The following is a 23690-nucleotide window of genomic DNA, read 5'->3' on the forward strand; positions in this document are numbered from 1 at the left end:
CTAATCCTCACACACACATTCATCCTCACACACACATCCTCACACACTCATCCTCACACACACTCATCCTCACACACACTCATCCTCACACACACTCATCCTCACACACATTCATCCTCACACACACTCATCCTCACACACACTCATCCTCACACACACTCATCCTCACACACACTCATCCTCACACACACTCATCCTCACACACACTCATCCTCACACACACATTCATCCTCACACACACTCATCCTCACACACACTGATCCTCACACACACTCACCCTCACACACACTCATCCACACACACACTCATCCTCTCACACACTCATCCTCACACACACATTCATCCTCACACACACTCATTCTCACACACACTCATCCTCACACACACTCATCCTCACACACACTCATCCTCACACACACTCATCCTCTCACACACACTCATTCTCACACACACTCATCCTCACACACACTCATCCTCACACACACTCATCTCACACACACTCATCCTCACACACACTCATCCTCACACACACTCATCCTCACACACACTCATTCTCACACACACTCATCCTCACACACACTCATCCTCACACACACTCATCCTCACACACACTCATCCTCACACACACACTCATTCTCACACACACTCATCCTCACACACATTCATCCTCACACACACTCATCCTCACACACACTCATCCTCACACACTGATCCTCACACACACACTCATCCTCTCACACACACTCATTCTCACACACTCATCCTCACACACACTCATCCTCACACACACTCATCTTCACACACACACTCATCCTCACACACACTCATCCTCACACACACTCATCCTCACACACACTCATCCTCACACACACTCATCCTCTCACACTCATCCTCTCATACACTCATCCTCTCACACACTCATCCTCTCACACACACACTCATCCTCACACACACTCATCCTCACACACATACACCCATCCTCACACACACACGTCCTCACACACTCATCCTCACAAACACACACACACACACACTCACTCTCATACACCCATCCTCACACACACTCATCCTCACACACGCATCCTCACACACACGCACACTCATCCACTCACACTCACCCTCACACCCACACTCATCCTCACACACTCATCCTCACACACTCATTCTCACACACACGCACCCATCCTCACACACCCACACTCATTCTCACACACACTCATCCTCACACACACTCATCCTCACACACGCATCCTCACACACACGCACACTCATCCACTCACACTCACCCTCACACCCACACTCATCCTCACACACTCATCCTCACACACACGTCCACTCACACCCACACTCATCCTCACACACTCTTATCCTCACAGACACTCATCCTCACACACACTCATCCTCTCACACACTCATCCTCACACACTCATCCTCACACACACACTCATCCTCACACACACTCATCCTCACACACACTCATCCTCACACACACATCCTCACACCCACCCAATCATGCTTACACACACACACACTCATCCTCTCACACACTCATTCTCACACACACTCATCCTCACACACACTCATTCTCACACACACTCATTCTCACACACTTATCCTCACACACACACTCATCCTCTCACACACTCATTCTCACACACACTCATCCTCACACACACTCATCCTCACACACACTTATCCTCACACACTCATCCTCACACTCATCCTCACACACACTCATCCTCACACACACATCCTCACACCCACCCACTCATGCTTACACACACACACTCATCCTCTCACACACTCATTCTCACACACACTCATCCTCACACACACTCATCCTCACTCACACATTCATCCTCACACACACTCATCCTCACACACACTCATTCTCACACACACTCATCCTCACACACACTCATCCTCACACACACATTCATCCTCACACACACTCATCCTCTCACACACATTCATCCTCACACACACTCATCCTCACACACATTCATCCTCACACACACTCATTCTCACACACTCATCCTCACACACACATTCATCCTCACACACACTCATTCTCACACACATTCATCCTCACACACACTCATCCTCACACACACATTCATCCTCACACACACTCATCCTCACACACACTCATCCTCACACACATTCATCCTCACACACACATCCTCACACACACTCATCCTCACACACACTCATCCTCACACACACTCATCCTCACACACATTCATCCTCACACACACTCATCCTCACACACACTCATCCTCACACACACTCATCCTCACACACACATTCATCCTCACACACACTCATCCTCACACACACATTCACCCTCACACACACTCATTCTCACACACTCATCCTCACACACACTCATCCTCACACACTCATCCTCTCACACACACTCATCCTCTCACACACACATTCATCCTCACACACACTCATCCTCACACACACTCATCCTCACACATACTCATCCTCACACACACATTCATCCTCACACACACTCATCCTCACACACACACTTCCTCACACACTCATCCTCTCACACACACATTCATCCTCACACACACTCATTGTCACACACACTCATTCTCACACACTCATCCTCACACACACATTCATCCTCACACACACTCATCCTCACACACACATTCATCCTCACACACACTCATTCTCACACACACTCATCCTCACACACACTGATCCTCACACACACATTCATCCTCACACACTCATTCTCACACACTCATCCTCACACACACATTCATCCTCACACACACTCATCCTCACACACACTCATTCTCACACACACTCATCCTCACACACACTCATCCTCACACACACTCATTCTCACACACACTCATTCTCACACACACACTCATCCTCACACATACTCATCCTCACACATACTCATCCTCACACACACTCATCCTCACACACACATTCATCCTCACACACACTCATTCTCACACACTCATCCTCACACACACATTCATCCTCACACACACTCATTCTCACACACATTCATCCTCACACACACTCATCCTCACACACACATTCATCCTCACACACACTCATCCTCACACACACTCATCCTCACACACATTCATCCTCACACACACATCCTCACACACACTCATCCTCACACACACTCATCCTCACACACACTCATCCTCACACACATTCATCCTCACACACACTCATCCTCACACACACTCATCCTCACACACACTCATCCTCACACACACATTCATCCTCACACACACTCATCCTCACACACACATTCACCCTCACACACACTCATTCTCACACACTCATCCTCACACACTCATCCTCTCACACACACTCATCCTCTCACACACACATTCATCCTCACACACACTCATCCTCACACACACTCATCCTCACACATACTCATCCTCACACACACATTCATCCTCACACACACTCATCCTCACACACACACTTCCTCACACACTCATCCTCTCACACACACATTCATCCTCACACACACTCATTGTCACACACACTCATTCTCACACACTCATCCTCACACACACATTCATCCTCACACACACTCATCCTCACACACACATTCATCCTCACACACACTCATTCTCACACACACTCATCCTCACACACACTGATCCTCACACACACATTCATCCTCACACACTCATTCTCACACACTCATCCTCACACACACATTCATCCTCACACACACTCATCCTCACACACACTCATTCTCACACACACTCATCCTCACACACACTCATCCTCACACACACTCATTCTCACACACACTCATTCTCACACACACACTCATCCTCACACATACTCATCCTCACACACACTCATCCTCACACACACATTCATCCTCACACACACTCATTCTCACACACTCATCCTCACACACACATTCATCCTCACACACACTCATTCTCACACATTCATCCTCACACACACTCATCCTCACACACACATTCATCCTCACACACACTCATTCTCACACACTCATCCTCACACACACATTCATCCTCACACACACTCATTCTCACACACTCATCCTCACACACACTCATCCTCACACACACACTCATCCTCACACACACATTCATCCTCACACACACTCATCCTCACACACACATTCATCCTCACACACACTCATTCTCACACATTCATCCTCACACACACTCATCGTCACACACACTCATCCTCACACACACTCATCCTCACAAACACATTCATCCTCACACACACTCATTCTCACACACTCATCCTCACACACACATTCATCCTCACACACACTCATTCTCACACACTCATTCTCACACACACTCATCCTCTCACACACACTCATCCTCACACACACATTCATCCTCACACACACTCATTCTCACACACTCATCCTCACACACACACTCATCCTCACACACACTCATTCTCACACACACTCATCCTCACACACACTCATCCTCACACACCCATTCTCACACACACTCATCCTCACACACACACTCATCCTCACACACACTCATCCTCACAGACACTCATCCTCACACACACTCATCCTCACACACATTCATCCTCACACACACTCATTCTCACACACTCATCCTCACACACACATTCATCCTCACACACACTCATCCTCACACACTCAACCTCACACACACACTCATCCTCACACACACTCATCCTCACACACACTCATCCTCACACACACTCATTCTCACACACATTCATCCTCACACGCACTCATCCTCACACACACTCATCCTCACACACATTCATCCTCACACACACTCATCCTCACACACATTCATCCTCACACACACTCATTCTCACACACTCATTCTCACACACTCATCCTCACACACACTCATCCTCACACACACTCATTCTCACACATTCATCCTCACACACACTCATCCTCACACACATTCATCCTCACACACACTCATTCTCACACACTCATCCTCACACACACTCATCCTCACACACACTCATTCTCACACACACTCATCCTCACACACACTCATCCTCACACACACTCATCCTCGCACACACTCATCCTCACACACACTCATCCTCACACACACTCATCCTCACACACACACTCATCCTCACACACACATTCATCCTCACACACACTCATTCTCACACACACTCATCCTCACACACACTCATCCTCACACACACTCATCCTCACACACACATTCATCCTCACACACATTCATCCTCACACACACTCATCCTCACACACACTCATTCTGACACACTCATCCTCACACACACTCATTCTCACACATTCATCCTCACACACACTCATCCTCACACACATTCATCCTCACACACACTCATCCTCACACACACTCATTCTCACACACACTCATTCTCACACACTCATCCTCACACACACTCATCCTCACACACACTCATCCTCACACACACTCATCCTCACACACACTCATCCTCACACACTCATCCTCACACACACTCATTCTCACACCCACTCATCCTCACACACACTAATCCTCACACACACTCATCCTCACACACACTCATTCTCACACACACTCATCCTCAGACACACTCATTCTCACACACACTCATCCTCACACACACTCATCCTCACACACACTCATCCTCACACACACTCATTCTCACACACACTCATCCTCACACACACTCATTCTCACACACACTCATCCTCACACACACTCATTCTCACACACACTCATCCTCACACACACTCATCCTCTCACACACACTCATTCTCACACACACTCATCCTCACACACATTCATCCTCACACACACACTCATCCTCTCACACACACTCATTCTCACACACTCATCCTCACACACTCATCCTCACACACACTCATCCTCACACACACTCATCCTCACACACACACTCATCCTCACACACACTCATCCTCACACACTCATCCTCACACACACTCATCCTCACACACACTCATCCTCACACACACTCATCCTCACACACACTCATCCTCTCATACACTCATCCTCTCACACACTCATCCTCTCACACACACTCAACCTCACACACACCCATACTCACCTCTCTGTGGCTCACATCCTCCTCCTCCATGACCAAGAGATTGTGACTGACGGTGGTCTCCGCCGCAGCCCCTTCCTGCTGCAGCCACTCCTCGCTGCTGCCTTGCCGCGATGATACCGCCGCTTTTTCACGCCGCTGCTTCTCGCCGCCTTTGCTTGACATCAGCTCTCGATCCAGGTACGATCCACTCTGTGGGCCGCGGGGTCTTCTGCTCGGGAAAAAGCTGGATGGAATAAATGAAATGGGCCAATCAGAGATCTGTGAGGCAATTATGGGGCTTTTGGGGAGAGGCGAGAAGGACTGGTGAGGGCCCTCATTCATCTGCTGAACAGATCGTAGGACAAAACATTGCAAGGAAGGTCCCAGCGATTATGCTAGGCCAAGCACAGTGAGGGGGCGGGGGGGGGGGGGGCACATGCAGGCCACCCACCTCTGGTAATAATAATCTTTATTGTCACAAGTAGGCTTACATTAACACTGCAATGAAGTTACTGTGAAAAGCCCCTCGTCGCCACACTCCGGCGCCTGTTCGGGTACACAGAGGGAGAATTCAGAATGTCCAATTCTCCGAACAAGCACGTCTTTCGGGACTTGTGGGAGGAAACCGGAGCACCCGGAGGAAACCCACGCAGACACGGGGAGAAACTGCAGACTCCGGACAGACAGCGACCCAAGCCGGGAATCGAACCCGGGACCCAGGCTCTGTGGAGCGACGGTGCTAACCACTGTGCTACCGTGCCGCCCTCAAAGGCTAGTGGCCCGTACGGGGATGCAGCTGAAGTTGCCGGGGGGCCTGCCTGCCGGTTAAGCCTCTTGCTCAGCGGACCACGCCACTAACCTTTTCGGCTTCTGCGGCAACAGTTTCTCCCTCATCTCCTTCAGCTTCAGCATGTTCTGGAATCCCGCTTCAATCACATCGCTGTAGGTGGGAGCATCGTCTGTAAACCCACTAGTTAGAGAAAAAGCGGGGAGGGAGGGAGGGACCTTTACAGGATTCATTCTCGATCGAGCAAAGCATTAAAAAAAAAAAATTTAGAGTACCCAATTAATTTTTTCCAATTAAGGGGCAATTTAGCGTGACCAATCCACCTACCCTGCACATCTTTGGGTTGTGGGGGCGAAACCCACGCAAACACGGGGAGAACGTGCAAACTCCACACGGACAGTGACCCAGGGCCGGGATCGAACCTGGGACCTCAGCGCCGTGAGGCAGCAGTGCTAACCACTGCGCCACTGTGCTGCCCCTTCAACCGATCAAAGCTCTTCCTCCTCCTCTCTCTTGCAGTCCGGGCCAGATAATGTCAGTGGCACACGGTTGCCTCTTTGCTTTGTCTATTGATCTCAAACAGCCAGAGACATTTACAGAGGGAGGGAACGGGGGAGATGGCTCCAATGATGTCTGTGTAAAGGGGACCCTGGATAGGACAGGGCAGCAATACGGACTCACCAAGCAAGGGGAGGTGGTCCAGAATTGAGGCTACCAAATTAGAAACACTAGAATTTAAATAAAAGGGTAGGGGGAAGGGAGGGACACATCTTTTAGCTTCCCCTCTAACAACCAGGCCGTTTTTAGACCCAGCTGGAGTTCGGTGTAGTTTATGTCCTGACATTTCAGTGATAGGGGGGGGAGCGGGGGGGGCCAGGACGTTCCTCCGCAATCCCTGGAAATTCTGGAGATCGGGCAAAGAGCCAATCAGCTTATCACCCCCTCACGCGGACCTCCCTCTCTCACTCCTCCTCCACAGAGGAGAGGCTCCACCCCCCCCCCCCATCCTGCCGTCTCCCTTACCCCCAAACCCAAATCCTCTTGCTGCAACAGGTGGCGGTGGGTGGGGGAGAGGCTATTTCTTCTCTTTATTTAACTTGTCTTTAGTATTATTTTTCTAATTTCCAATTTGTCAATTGTCTACTCATACATATCACGGCTTGGACACATTATTTCTTTCTCTGATAGGAGTGGGTTTGGATTTGTAACCTTTCCCATTCCCTGTTTAAATATTACTCATGTTATACTCAGCATTCTGCCTTCCATTTAACCTGGGAAAGATTGCACAGAATCTCCACTGCAGAAGGAGGCTACTTGGCCCATCGAATCTGCACCGAGCCTCTGAAAGAGCACCACACCTAGGCCCACTCGCCTGCCCTATCCCTGTAACCCCAAGCATTGATCATAGCCAATCCACCTAACCTGCTGCCTCACAGCGCCAGGGACCCGGGTTCAAATCCGGCCTTGGGTCACTGTCTGTGCGGAGTCGGCACGATCTCCCCGTGTTTGCGTGGGTTTCCTCCGGGCGCTCCGCTTTCCTCTCAAAGGCCAAAGATGTACAGGTTAGGTGGGGTTGTGGGGATAGGGCGGGGGGAGTGGGCCTAGGTAGGGTGCTCTTTCAGAGGGTCGGCGCAGACTCAATGGGCCGAATGGCCTCCTTCTGCACTGTACGGATTTTATGGAATTTGAACCCATTAGCCTAGCCCCTGGATTATTAGTCCAGCGATATTACACTATGTCACCATCTTTCCTGCTGCCGAATATCTCTCTATTGGGCAATTGTTATGCAGAGGGTTACAGTTCAAACCACTTCTCTAGTTAGCTCTTTACACTGGGGTGCTCCGATATTATCTTTAATTAATTTCTTCGACCTTCCCTTTATCGTCCTCAAAGTTTCACATTCCGGTCATTTGAGTGCCAGTCCTGACCCAGCACCAGAAATGTTAAGAGTTCTGTCTAAAAAGATTCACTTTAACCAGTGACTCTGCAACTCTTTGTATCCGGAATGCCCTGCCTCAGGCTGTGGCGGAGGCAGGGTGGATTGAGGCCGGCATAAGGAGCGTTGTCAAAATTTACGGGGCTACAGGGAAAAGGCAGGTATGTGGTCCTTGGTGAATTGTTCTTTCAGAGGGCTAGCACAGACACCACAGGCTGAATGGCCTTCCTCTGTGTACGTACGGTCTAGATTGGACGCATGTAACCTTTTATTGTACGAAGTTACTGTGAAAAGCCCATAGTCGCCACATTCCGGCGCCTGTTCGGGTAAGCTGGTACGGGAATTGAACCCACGCTGCTGGCCTTGTTCTGCATCACAAACCAGCTGTCCAGCCCACTGAGCTAAACCAGCTACCATTTCCTTTCATTTCACGCCCTCTGCCTCCTACTCCAGCCCTTGCCTGCCATGGCCCCGGCCGGTTTGGAAGCTGTGCTTTCTCGTGCGTATATTGCGCCATCCAGCTGTCACAGTGGGGCTGTGCAATGCAGCAGAGAATAGGTACACCGCAGGGAAATTCTGCAAACATTCTCTCTATGGGCAGTGAGAAACCACCAGCTCGGAATGACATTTGGAGGTTATGCAAGGGAAGAAGTTCCCTTATTTTGTTTGTGCTAGAGAACGGAAGCAGGAAAAGGATATGGAGGCAAGCGTTGAATCTCTGTCCTTGTTACATAGACGTTTTTTCCAGCTTGTGGCTCCAGCTTTAAGCGTTGGAGGAAGTTCAGAACAAGAGGGCTAAAGCCATACAAATTAAACAAATTCTTCATGAATTCCGTTCCTCGTCCGGCGACGTGTGACTGTGAAGAGGAAGCAGCTCATTAAACAGGCAGGTCTCTCAGCGTCACCGCCCTACACAGGGTCAGTGTCACCTCCACACAGGATCAGTGTCTCCGCCCCTCACAGGGTCAGTGTCACCTCCACACAGGGTCAGTGTCACCTCCACACAGGGTCAGTGTCTCCACCCCACACAGGGTCAGTGTCACCTCCACACAGGGTCAGTGTCTCCGCCCCACACAGGGTCAGTGTCACCTCCACACAGGATCAGTGTCTCCACCCCACACAGGGTCAGTGTCACCTCCACACAGGGTCAGTGTCTCCGCCCCACACAGGGTCAGTGTCACCGCCCTACACAGGGTCAGTGTCACCTCCACACAGGATCAGTGTCTCCGCCCCACACAGGGTCAGTGTCTCCTCCACACAGGGTCAGTGTCACCTCCACACAGGGTCAGTGTCACCTCCACACAGGGTCAGTGTCTCCACCCCACACAGGGTCAGTGTCACCTCCACACAGGGTCAGTGTCTCCACTCCACACAGGGTCAGTGTCACCGCTCCACACAGGGTCAGTGTCACCTCCACACAGGGTCAGTGTCACCGCCCCACACAGGGTCAGTGTCACCTCCACACAGGGTCAGTGTCACCACCCCACACAGGGTCAGTGTCACCTCCACACAGGGTCAGTGTCACCTCCACACAGGGTCAGTGTCACCGCCCCACACAGGGTCAGTGTCACCGCCCCACACAGGGTCAGTGTCACCGCTCCACACAGGGTCAGTGTCACCGCCCCACACAGGGTCAGTGTCACCTCCACACAGGGTCAGTGTCTCCGCTCCACACAGGGTCAGTGTCTCCGCTCCACACAGGGTCAGTGTCACCGCTCCACACAGGGTCAGCGTCACCGCCCTACACAGGGTCAGTGTCTCCGCCCTTCACAGGGTCAGTGTCACCTCCACACAGGGTCAGTGTCTCCGCTCCACACAGGGTCAGTGTCACCGCTCCACACAGGGTCAGTGTCACCGCTCCACACAGGGTCAGTGTCACCGCTCCACACAGGGTCAGTGTCTCCGCTCCACACAGGGTCAGTGTCACCGCTCCACACAGGGTCAGTGTCACCGCTCCACACAGGGTCAGTGTCACCTCCACACAGGATCAGTGTCTCCACCCCACACAGGGTCAGTGTCACCGCTCCACACAGGGTCAGTGTCTCCGCCCCACACAGGGTCAGTGTCTCCGCTCCACACAGGGTCAGTGTCACCTCCACACAGGGTCAGAGTCACCTCCACACAGGGTCAGTGTCACCTCCACACAGGGTCAGTGTTTCCGCTCCAGACAGGGTCAGTGTCCCCGCTCCACACAGGGTCAGTGTCTCCGCCCCACACAGGGTCAGTGTCACCTCCACACAGGGTCAGAGTCACCTCCACACAGGGTCAGTGTCACCTCCACACAGGGTCAGTGTCACCGCTCCACACAGGGTCAGTGTCACCGCTCCACACAGGGTCAGTGTCTCCGCTCCACACAGGGTCAGTGTCTCCTCCACACAGGGTCAGTGTCTCCGCTCCACACAGGGTCAGTGTCACCGCTCCACACAGGGTCAGTGTCTCCGCTCCACACAGGGTCAGTGTCTCCTCCACACAGGGTCAGTGTCTCCGCTCCACACAGGGTCAGTGTCACCGCTCCACACAGGGTCAGTGTCACCGCTCCACACAGGGTCAGTGTCACCGCTCCACACAGGGTCAGTGTCTCCTCCACACAGGGTCAGTGTCTCCGCTCCACACAGGGTCAGTGTCACCGCTCCACACAGGGTCAGTGTCTCCGCTCCACACAGGGTCAGTGTCTCCTCCACACAGGGTCAGTGTCACCGCTCCACACAGGGTCAGTGTCTCCTCCACACAGGGTCAGTCAGTGTCACCTCCACACAGGGTCAGTGTCTCCGCTCCACACAGGGTCAGTGTCACCGCTCCACACAGGGTCAGTGTCACCGCTCCACACAGGGTCAGTGTCACCGCTCCACACAGGGTCAGTGTCTCCGCTCCACACAGGGTCAGTGTCACCGCTCCACACAGGGTCAGTGTCACCTTCACACAGGATCAGTGTCTCCACCCCACACAGGGTCAGTGTCACCGCTCCACACAGGGTCAGTGTCTCCACCCCACACAGGGTCAGTGTCTCCGCTCCACACAGGGTCAGTGTCACCTCCACACAGGGTCAGAGTCACCTCCACACAGGGTCAGTGTCACCTCCACACAGGGTCAGTGTTTCCGCTCCACACAGGGTCAGTGTCCCCGCTCCACACAGGGTCAGTGTCACCGCTCCACACAGGGTCAGTGTCACCGCTCCACACAGGGTCAGTGTCACCGCTCCACACAGGGTCAGTGTCTCCTCCACACAGGGTCAGTCAGTGTCACCTCCACACAGGGTCAGTGTCACCGCTCCACACAGGGTCAGTGTCACCGCTCCACACAGGGTCAGTGTCACCGCTCCACACAGGGTCAGTGTCACCGCTCCACACAGGGTCAGTGTCACCGCTCCACACAGGGTCAGTGTCTCCTCCACACAGGGTCAGTGTCACCTCCAAACAGGGTCAGTGTCACCGCCCCACACAGGGTCAGTGTCACCGCTCTACACAGGGTCAGCGTCACCGCCCTACACAGGGTCAGTGTCTCCGCCCCACACAGGGTCAGTGTCACCCCGCCCCACACAGGGTCAGTGTCTCCTCCACACAGGGTCAGTGTCTCCTCCACACAGGGTCAGTGTCTCCGCTCCACACAGGGTCAGTGTCACCGCTCCACACAGGGTCAGTGTCACCTCCACACAGGGTCAGTGTCTCCGCTCCACACAGGGTCAGTGTCACCGCTCCACACAGGGTCAGTGTCACCGCCCCACACAGGGTCAGTGTCACCGCTCCACACAGGGTCAGTGTCACCGCTCCACACAGGGTCAGTGTCACCGCTCCACACAGGGTCAGTGTCACCGCTCCACACAGGGTCAGTGTCTCTGCTCCACACAGGGTCAGTGTCACCGCTCCACACAGGGTCAGCGTCACCGCCCTACACAGGGTCAGTGTCTCCGCCCCACACAGGGTCAGTGTCACCGCCCCACACAGGGTCAGCGTCACCGCCCTACACAGGGTCAGTGTCTCCGCCCCACACAGGGTCAGTGTCTCCGCTCCACACAGGGTCAGTGTCTCCGCTCCACACAGGGTCAGGTCACCGCCCCACACAGGGTCAGTGTCACCGCTCCACACAGGGTCAGTGTCACCTCCACACAGGGTCAGTGTCACCGCTCCACACAGGGTCAGCGTCACCGCCCTACACAGGGTCAGTGTCTCTGCCCCACACAGGGTCAGTGTCACCGCCCCACACAGGGTCAGCGTCACCGCCCCACACAGGGTCAGTGTCACCTCCACACAGGGTCAGTGTCACCGCCCCACACAGGGTCAGTGTCACCTCCACACATGGTCAGTGTCTCCGCTCCACACAGGGTCAGTGTCACCGCTCCACACAGGGTCAGTGTCTCCTCCACACTGGGTCAGTGTCTCATCTCCACACAGGGTCAGTGTCACCGCTCCACACAGGGTCAGTGTCACCTCCACACAGGGTCAGTGTCACCTCCACACAGGGTCAGTGTCTCCGCTCCACACAGGGTCAGCGTCACCGCTCCACACAGGGTCAGTGTCACCGCTCCACACAGGGTCAGTGTCACCGCTCCACACAGGGTCAGTGTCACCGCCCCACACAGGGTCAGTGTCACCACTCCACACAGGGTCAGTGTCACCGCTCCACACAGGGTCAGTGTCTCCTCCACACAGGGTCAGTGTCACCTCTCCACACAGGGTCAGTGTCACCGCTCCACACAGGGTCAGTGTCACCGCTCCACACAGGGTCAGTGTCTCCTCCACACAGGGTCAGTGTCTCCGCTCCACACAGGGTCAGTGTCACCGCTCCACACAGGGTCAGTGTCACCGCTCCACACAGGGTCAGTGTCTCCACTCCACACATGGTCAGTGTCTCCGCTCCACACAGGGTCAGTGTCACCTCCACACAGGGTCAGTGTCACCTCCACACAGGGTCAGTGTCACCGCTCCACACAGGGTCAGTGTCACCTCCACACAGGGTCAGTGTCACCTCCACACAGGGTCAGTGTCACCTCCACACAGGGTCAGTGTCACCGCTCCACACAGGGTCAGTGTCACCTCCACACAGGGTCAGTGTCACCTCCACACAGGGTCAGTGTCTCCGCTCCACACAGGGTCAGTGTCTCCGCCCCACACAGGGTCAGTGTCACCTCCACACAGGGTCAGTGTCACCTCCACACGGGGTCAGTGTCACCTCCACACAGGGTCAGTGTCTCCGCTCCACACAGGGTCAGTGTCTCCGCCCCACACAGGGTCAGTGTCACCGCTCCACACAGGGTCAGTGTCACCGTCCCACAGTGGAAATTTAAGAAAATGGTCGGCCATTTGTGTGGAGCTTACATCCAACTGCGCTATGCAGTCCTGTTGGATTGATAACAAAAAGGAACCAGGTTTTTCTGTGCTTTCAGGCCCCAAATGTGTGTTCCCAGGTCAATGTCAAAGAGTCCATATTAGTGTGTCTCACCTGTTTGCGAGGGGTAACTTGAGCCAATCTAAAGCTGCTCGTACTCATTTTGCTACCCGATTGGTGCTTACCTAGAATAAAAAAGACATGGAATGCTGAGAGAGCTCAGTATTTTATTGGTTCCACACAAGGGCCAAACCTGGAAATGGCGCATCGGGCACTGGTTTAAGCAGAAATGTGTAGGGAGTAGGTTCCTGGCCTCAGAGTCTCCTGAACTAGTTCATAAAATATATAATTTCAGAGGATGTGGGTGGCTGCTGGCTAGGCCAGCATTTCCTGCTCATCCTAAATTGCCCTTGAAGTGTTGGTGAGCCACCTTCTTGAACTGGTGAATGTCCATGTGGTGTAGGTACACCCATGGTGCTGTTAGGGAGTGTTCCAGGATTTTGCCCCAGTAACAGTGAAGGAATGCCGATATAGTTCCAGGTCAGGATGGTGTGTGGCTTCGAGGCGAGTTTGCAGGCGGTGGGGGTTCCCATGTGTCTCCTGCCCTTGTCCATCTATGTGGTAGAGGTCACAGGTTTGGAAGGTGCTGCCTAAGGAGCCTTGGTGAGTTGCTGCAGTGCATTTTGTGGACGGTGCACACGGCTGTCACTGTGCGTCGGTGGTGGAGGGAGTTGATATTTAAGGTGTCGGATTGGGTGCCAATCAAATGGGCTGCTTTGGCCTGGATTGTTGGAGCTGCACTCACCCAGGCAAGTGGAGAGTGTTCCATCACACTCCTGACTTGTGCCTTGTAGGTGATGGACAGGCTTTGGGGTGTCAGGTTATTCACCACAGAATTCCCAGCCTCTGACCTGCTCTTAGAGCCCCTACAGTGCAGAAGGAGGCCATTCAGCCCATCGCGCCTGCACCACCCCTGAAAGAGACCACACCCAGGCTCAAATACCACCTTATGCCCGTATCCTAACCTAGGGACAATTTATTATGGCCAATCCACCTAACCTGCACATCTTTAGACTGTGGGAGAAAACTGGTGCACCTGGAGGAAACCCACGCAGACACGAGAAGAATGTGCAAACTCCATACAGTCACCTGAGGTCGGAATCGAACCTGGGTCCCTGGTGCTATGAGGCAGCAGTGCTAACCACTGTGTCACCATGCCGCCACAGTATTTATATGACTGGTCCAATTCAGTTTCTGGTCAAGGGTAGCCCTCAGAATGTTGATCATGAGGGATTCAGCGATGATAATGCCATTGAATGTCAAGAGACGATGGTTAGATTCTCTTATTGGAGAGTGTCATTGCGTGGCACCAATGTTGCATGTCACTTAGCAGCTGATGCCTGGATATTGTCCAGGTCTTGCTGCATATGGACACAAACTGCTTCAGTATCTGAGCAGTCACGAATGGTGCTGAATGGTGTGCAGTCGTCAGCGAACATCCCCACTTCTGACCTTATGATGGAAGGAAGGTCACTAACGAAACAGCTGAAGGTGGTTAGGCCTCGGACCCTACCCTGAGGAACTCCTGCAGTGACGTCCTGGAGCTGAGATGATTGACCTCCAACCACCACAACCATCTTCCTTTGTGCTGGGTATGGCTCCAACCAGCGGAGAGTTTCCCCCCGATTCCCATTGACTCCAGTTTAGCTCGGGCTCCTTGATGCCACACTCGGTCAAATGCTGCCTTGATGTAGGCAGGACGGTGGCGCAGTGGGTTAGCCCTGCAGCCTCACCGTGCCAAGGTCCCAGGTTCGATCCCGGCTCTGGGTCACTGTCTGTGTGGAGTTTGCACATTCTCCCCGTGTTTGCGTGGGTTTTGCCCCCACAACCCAAAGATGTGCAGGGTCGGTGGATTGGCCACACTAAATAAAATGCCTCTTAATTGGAAAAAATGAATTGGGTACTCTAAATTTATATTTTTAAAAAATGCAGCCTTGATGTCAAGGGCAGTCACTCTCACCTCACCTCTGGAGATCAGCTCTTTTGTCCATTTGACCAATTTGTAATGAGGTCAGGAGCTGAGTGGCTCTATCAGAATCCAAACTGAGTGCCAGTGATTTCGTTATTACTCAATAAGTGCCACTTGGCGGCACTATCGATGACTCACTGCATCACTTTTGCTGTTAATCGAGAGTAGGTTGGTGAGCAGTAATTGGTTGGGTTGTGTTTGACCTGTGGACAGGGCACAGCTGGACAATTTTGTGCATTGCCGGGTAGATGCCAGTGTTATAGTCAATAACAAGTTTAGAGACAGGTTTGGAAACATGAACATCAAAGTCCTGAATACTGCAGCCTTTCGACAATGGACTCTGAAAGGAATCTCACAGTGATCGATGAAATGCTGCATGAAATGTTAGCTACTCAACAAAGCTGCAATGCATTCACTCCAGATTGGTGGAAGATTATGGTCCCTTTCTATCAGTGAAATCCCAATTTGCCTTCTGTGCATTTTTCCTCCTGTTCTAGAATTAAATGAACAAAGAACAAAGAAAGGTACAGCACAGGGATAGGCCCTTCGGCCCTCCAAGTCTGCGCCAACCATGGTGCCCGTCTAACCTAAAACCTTCTTCGATCCTGGCCCCGGGTCACTGTCCATGTGGAGTTTGCACATTCTCCCCGTGTCTGCGTGGGTTTCACCCCCACAACCCAAAGATGTGCAGGGTAGGTGGGTTGGCCACGCTAAATTTCCCCTGAATAATAAAAAACCTAAAACCATCTACACTTCTGGTGTCCGCATCCCTCTATTCCCATCCTATTCATGTATTTGTCAAGACATTCCTTAAATGTCACTATCGTACCTGCTTCCACCACCTCCTCCGGCAGCAAGTTCCAGGTACTCTCTACACTCTGAACAAAAAACCTTCCCTCGCACATCTCCTCTAAAGTTTTCCCCTCGCACCTTAAACCTATGCCCCCTAGTAACTGACCCCTCCAGCCTGGGGTGAAGCCTCTGACTATCCACTCTGTCTATGCCCCTCACAATTTTGTAGACCTCTATCAGCTCGCCCCTCAACCTCCGTCGTTCCAGTGAGAACAAATCGAGTTTATTCAACCGCTCCTCCTAGCTAATGCCCTCCATACCAGGCACCATCCTGGTAAATCTCATCTGCACCCTCTCTAAAGCCTCCACATCCTTCTGGTAGTATGGCGACCAGAATTGAACACTATACTCCAAGTGTGGCCTAACTAAGGTTCTATACAAATGATGGTTGAATGTTCAGGGCGATAACAAAACTGGAGATCCATGTATTATGGTCTGGCAGAATGGGGTGAAAGAGTGAGAGTATGAAAGCACAATACAAGTACTGACAGTGTACCAGCGAAAGGCCCACCGATGGTGCAAGGGACCTCACAGTCGTGATACCGACAGACATAATAGTGCAAGCAGAGGTCGTAGCTGGAATAGGTGAACCAACAAAATAAAGGCAACAGACTCTGAACATGACCAGAAATACAAGTGCTCAAGTTCGTAAAGTTTTACTGGCTGTCGATAAACTTGAGGATAAACTATTGGGCAGACAAAGAGAGGCAAAACAAAGGGAATCAGAGTGATGAAGTGAGTTTCGCACTTGTACCAGGTATGGGGCAATCAGCTTTGTAGATGGGCTTGTGGACGGGACTTATAAGAGGCTGGTTGCTTCGGTTTTGTAAAGTGACTGAGCAATGCAGATGTTAAAGTGGGTCTCCCCCAGCTGGTAATGCAATTTTGACTATCCTCTTGGACTCATGGAGATGTAGATCACTCATCAGCTGTGCTTCTGCAGCATCAGACTTTTCAGAGAGAAGTATTTCTGAAACTGTCCAGAGAGGTAGCAGATGTAGAAGGAAAACTATGGAAACTGAACAATTGTGACTATAGCCTGGATGATGCTTTTAGGATGTGGTATAGAATCCCTACAATGCAGAAGGAGGCCTTTTGGCCCATCGAGTCTGCACCGACCTTCCAAAAGAGCACTCTGCCCTGGCCCACTCCCCTGTCCTTTTCCCGTAACCTACCCTACACATCTTTGGACTGTGGGAATAAACCGGAGCACCCGGAGGAAACCCACGCAGACATGGGGAAAACGTGCAAACTCCAGTCACCCCAGGTCGGAACTGAATCCGGGTCCCTGGCGTGTGAGACATGTGAGTGTAGAAGTTGTTATATATTACATTTTACTTTCTGTTGTCTTAGTGTTATTAAAACCCCTGATTTAAAATACATACAGGCGGTATGTCTGCTAAGGCTGTAATTAAAGAGTTGTAAAAGTTGATGTAATGATTGATTCCAACCACTTACTTGGTAACAGACCAAAGGCTAATGGAATTGTGTTTTGATTGCTGGAGATTCCCTGGAGTATACATCATTTATGAGGGAGTGTTGTTTAGTCCTAGCTAAGCAGCTCATGGAAGTTAATGGGATATAGATGATGTAATTAATGGGAGGAGCCAGGTCTGTCTGTAGTTTTGCAGTCTGCTAGGATATTTTAAGTTGAGCAGCAGTTTTGCCAAATGCTGCTCAAGTTGAGCAGAAGTGTACTGGATCTGCTCTTGAAAGGATCTCTCTCCAAAAGTCTCTACACAGCAAAGCAAGTAGCTGGTTTGTTAACTATATTTATAAGTGGCATTTGAACTGTATTGGGGTGCTTAATTGGATTTAGTAGCAGGTACAGATAGTAAGTTCACGTTTTTCCTTTTGTTTAAGAATTGTTGAACTGATAATTGTAAAGCTATTTCTTTGATGTCAATGTGGTTAATTCTGTGTTTAAAGTAAAGTTTGTTTTAGAATTTAAAAAAATCTATTGGGCAGAGTCATCACTCCTTTCCTCACAGTTTTATTAATTAAATTGTTCGGAGTTCTCGTCTGGTATCCTAATAAATGTTGGGGTCTGGTGCGGTATTCTAACGGGCAGCAGTGCTAACCATGTGCCACCGTATCCCCTCAGTGAGATCTGATTTTGCTGATCTTGCAACGTTTTATTGGTATCAAAGGAAAATGATCAGGCATCTTCATGATGCACGTTGATGATCTCTTGAAGGGTGGTACTGCAGAATTTGAGAAATGTGTTAATAATAAAATTAGCGTTGAATTTAAAATTGGAACACTTGCTGTGCCTTTGAATATATTGATTGAGATGTTAAGCAGAGTATGTCTGGAATAACTTTAAATAAAGAATCTTATATGGAGATTGTTACTCCCATCCTGGTTAATTGTACTGGGTCTTCACAGGAAGATCATGTCATATCTAAAGCAGAGACAGAGCAATTGCGAAGTTTGATTGATCAGGTGAACTTGCTGGATATCGACCAAATGCGAGCTTTAACTTGTTGCAGTTAAGTGCTAAGATGAGACACTCAAGTCAAGAATGTTTTAAGCGCAAATAAAACATTAAAAAAATAAATCCAAAGAAATGCATACCGAAGTTACTATACTTAGAACATTAGACTAGTAATTTCTTGCGATGCTTCACATGTTAATATCCAGGATTGAGTATTCTAGTCAGAGCACCTGGTTTCTTATGGGTGAGCATGGAAATGTTGTAATGTATCTTGGGAAGCTTTAAAAATAAAAAGGGTTGGTTAAAAGTACTTTGGCTGCTGAAACACTTGTGATTTAATTTGATTTCAAATTTTATTTGGACATATAAATGCTAATCTTTATTTCAAGACAGTAGGTAGGCAGCATGGTGGCGCAGTGGTTTGCAGTGCTGCCACATGGAGCTGAGGTCCCAGGTTCAATCCCTGCTCTTGGTCACTGTCCGTTTGGAGTTTGCACATTCTCCCTGTGATTGCGTGGATTTCGCCCCCACAACCCAAAGATGTGCCGGGTAGGCGGATTGACCATGCTAAATTGCTCCTTAATTGGAAAAAAAATAATTGGGTACTCTAAATTTATTTTTTTAAAAGACAGTGGGAAGGGAATTTGTTAATTGTATATAAATTGAATTTAATCGTATATAAGTGTTGGGTATTAACCGGGGATTCCCTTAGTTAATAAATAGGCATAGGCTGAAACTTTGTTTGTTAACTCAGGGGGTGCATGCGTGTCATGTGTAACCATCTGGCTTTCTGGAATACAAAATTAAGGCACCCTAGTAAAGTCAAGATCAACGGGAATCAGGGGGGAAACTCTTCACTGATTGGAGTTATACAGAGTACACAGGAAGATGGTTGTGGTCGTTGGAGAAAATGATCTCAGTCCCACAACATCATGGCCAGAGTCCCTTGGGACAGTTTCCTTGGTCTAACTATTTTCAGCTGCTTCATCAGTGTTCAGATCAGAAGGCGAGAAGTAGAAATGTTTCTTATAACTGCACAGTGTTCAGTTTCATTTCCAATTCCTCAGATATTGAAGAAGTCCATGTCTGAAAGCAACAAGACCTGGATAACACCCTGGTTTGTTCTAGTATTTGGCTAGTAACACTCATACCCACAAATGCCAGGAAATGACCATCGCTTATGAGAGAGTCTAACCACCTCTCCTTGGCATTAAGTAACATTAGCTTTGTTGAATTCCCCACTATTAACACCTTGGGAGTTCCCATCGATCAGAAACTGAACTGGTCCAGCCATATAAATATGTGGCTAAAGGAGCAGGTCAGAGGCTGGGAATTCTGCAGCGAGTAACTCACCCCTCAACTCCCCAAAGCCTGTCCACCATCTACAAGGCACAAGTCAGGAGGGTGATGGAATACTCTCCACTTGTCTGGATGAGTGCAGCTCCAACAACACTCAAGCAGGTCTACGTTATTCCAGGACAAAGCAGCCTCCATGATTGGAACCCCTTCCCCTACTTTAAATATGCACTCCTTCCTCCACCGGGGGCACAGTGGTATCAATGTATACTAGCGACAAGATGCGCTGCATTAAATCGCCAAACCTCCTTCATTGGCACCTTTGAATACCCACAACCTCTACCATCTAGAACAGGGCTGCCCATAGTGGGGGTTACAACCCCCAGTGGGGTCATGAGATGTGGGGCGGGATTCTCCAATGCCGCGGCAGAGTGTCTACGCCGTCATAAACGACGTTGCGTTTTACGACGGCATGAATGGGCCGCTCCCAGGACTAATTCTGGCCCCTACAGGGGGCCAGCACGGTGCTGGAGCCGTTCGCGTCACTTCAGCTGCCGATCCCGGTGCGAACTGTGTCCCGCCGGATCTGCGCATGCGCAGTTGAAGCACCAACGAGGACGTGCGCAGTGGCCTCCTTCAACGCGCCAGCCCCGACGCAACATGGCGCAGGACTACAGGGGCCGGCGCGGATGAAAGGAGGCCCCCAGCCAGAGAGGCCGGCACGCCGATCGGTGGGCCCTGATCGCAGGCCTGGCCACATTGGAGGCTCCTCCCGGGGTCGGACCCCCCCCCCCCCCCCCCCACAGGCCGCCACCCAACCCATCCACGCCGAGGTCCCGCCGGCCCAGAGCAGGTGAGAATGGCGCCGGCGGGACGCGGCTCTTTTCTTACGACCGCTCGGCCCATCCGGGCCGGAGAATCGGCGGGCCGGCTGCCTAGAGCTGCCCGCGACCGGCGCCGCGCTAACCACGCAGGCGCCAATTTTCCGCTCAGCGGAGAATCACGTGCCGGCGTGGCCCGTTCGTGTGGATTCTCTGGCCCAGCCCAGGGCTGGGAGAATACCGCCCCTATTCTGGGATTGTGAGCTCCACGGGAGCAATGATTGTCGTGGAACTTGGACTGATATCTAACAGCCCCAAGGCTCCTTTAAATCCTCACTTCCTTACTATTGGTGGCTGTGACCTAAAGGTGGGCATGGCCTAATGGTCACCAAGGCCTCACTGAGGCCTGATTGCTGCTGTTAAATAAAACTGCAAAAAGACAGCTGTTCGTTTTTTTTTCTGCAGAATACCTATTTCTTCAATAATCAGGATCACGATAAGGTACGGGCAGCACGATATGAGCAGCACAGTGGCATAGTGGTTAGCATAGTTGCTTCACAGCTCCAGGGCCCAGACCCGGTGATTTGTCAGCCCGCAGACTCAACAACTTGCTCAGTACCACTTACTTCCCTGGTGATTGTATTTTTCCCGATCTCATCCCTCCCTCCCATTTCCTGATTTACAGCTATTTCTGGGATGTTACACCATAGCGAAGACCGATGCAAGATACCTGTTAGGAATGGGTTGAGAAACATTCCAATTACATGTCAAATTGATGTTAAGTATCCAATAATTGACACTGATATGTAAAGGGAGTGCAGGTGGCACTTGTGGTGTGTGTTTTGTATAGAGTGTGTTCAAGGAAAAGAAAGGTGTTTGGCAAAGGAGAACTCTTGACTCTTTACTCAACAGCAGCCAGAAGCTAACCCAATCCTTCTGCTATCTCCCGACGTCCCAGCATCAATTCCCAAGATTCACTATAAGACCAATGCTCACTTTGTTAAAGCTGTGTAAAATAGCTATGGAAACTCTTTATATTCCTCGCCAGCTTTCTCTCGTACTCTATTTTTTCCCTCCTCATTAACCATTTTGTCATTCTTTGAAGATGTGTATATTCTGTCTAATCTTCTGCCTTGCCACCCATCCATCCCTGCTTATTTATATGCTTTTTCTTTACGTTTGATGCCACCATTAACTCTTTTAGTTAACCAAGGATGGTGGATCTTCCCCATGGAATTTTTCTTTCCCCTTGGGATTCATGCATTATCATAAAGCCATAAGTCCTAGGAGCAGAAGTAGGCCATTCAGTCCAGTGAGTCATCACCACCATTTCAGTGAGATCATGACTGATCTGATATGTTAACCCTCAACTCCACTTTCCCATCTTATCCCCATAACCCTTGGTTCCCTTACTGATTAAAAATCTGTCTATCTCAGCCTTCAACATACTTAACCCCAGTCTCTACAGCTCTCTGCGGTAAAGAATACCACAGATTGACTACGCTCTGGGAGAAGATATTCCTCCTCATTTCTGTCCTAGACTCTCCCCCACAAGAAGAAACGACTTCTCAACATCTACCCTGTCAAGCCCCCGCCCCCCCCCCCCCCCCCCCCCCATTGAATCCTATTTGTCTCAATAAGGTCACTTCTCATCCTTCTAAACTCCAATGAGCACAGACCCAACCTACTCAACCCCTCCTTATGAGAAAATTCCCCCATAACTGGGATGGACCTAGTGAACCTTCTCTGGACTGCATCCAATGCCGTTATATCTTTCCTTAGATAAGGGGACCAAACTGTTCACAGCATTCCAGGTGTGGTCTAACTAACACCTTCATTTAGCAAGACTTCCCCTATGTTTATGCTCCATTCCCTTTGAAATAAAGGCCAACATTCCATTTGCCTTCCCAAAGACCTACTGAACATAAGAACTAGGAGCAGGAGTAGGCCATTCAGCCCCTCGAGTCTGCTCCGCCATTCAATACCATCATGGCTGATTTCACCTTGGCCTCAATTCCACTTTCCTGCCCGTTCTCCATAACCCTTCAGCCCATTACTGGGAAAAATCTCTCTAGCTCCTCCTTAAATTTACTCGATGTCCCAGCATCCACCGCGCTCTGGGG

The 23690-nt window shown here is 50.8% G+C and overlaps 1 protein-coding gene across 2 annotated transcripts in view; it reads right to left on the reverse strand.

The window, feature by feature from the left end:
• The window catches only part of tab1 (TGF-beta activated kinase 1/MAP3K7 binding protein 1), a 308216-nt gene that overhangs the window by 172549 nt on the left and 111977 nt on the right, over window positions 1–23690 (reverse strand). For both annotated transcript variants that reach the window (XM_072492103.1, XM_072492104.1), the window contains 4 exons: window positions 14247–14317; window positions 9509–9667; window positions 6947–7047; window positions 6109–6331 (listed from right to left, as the gene is read on the reverse strand). In XM_072492103.1, the coding sequence (XP_072348204.1) occupies window positions 6109–6331; window positions 6947–7047; window positions 9509–9667; window positions 14247–14317 (554 nt within the window). The remainder of the gene's footprint in view (window positions 1–6108; window positions 6332–6946; window positions 7048–9508; window positions 9668–14246; window positions 14318–23690) is intronic.

This window comes from Scyliorhinus torazame, chromosome 29 (assembly GCF_047496885.1).
Source record: "Scyliorhinus torazame isolate Kashiwa2021f chromosome 29, sScyTor2.1, whole genome shotgun sequence".
Classification (NCBI taxonomy): domain Eukaryota; kingdom Metazoa; phylum Chordata; class Chondrichthyes; order Carcharhiniformes; family Scyliorhinidae; genus Scyliorhinus; species Scyliorhinus torazame.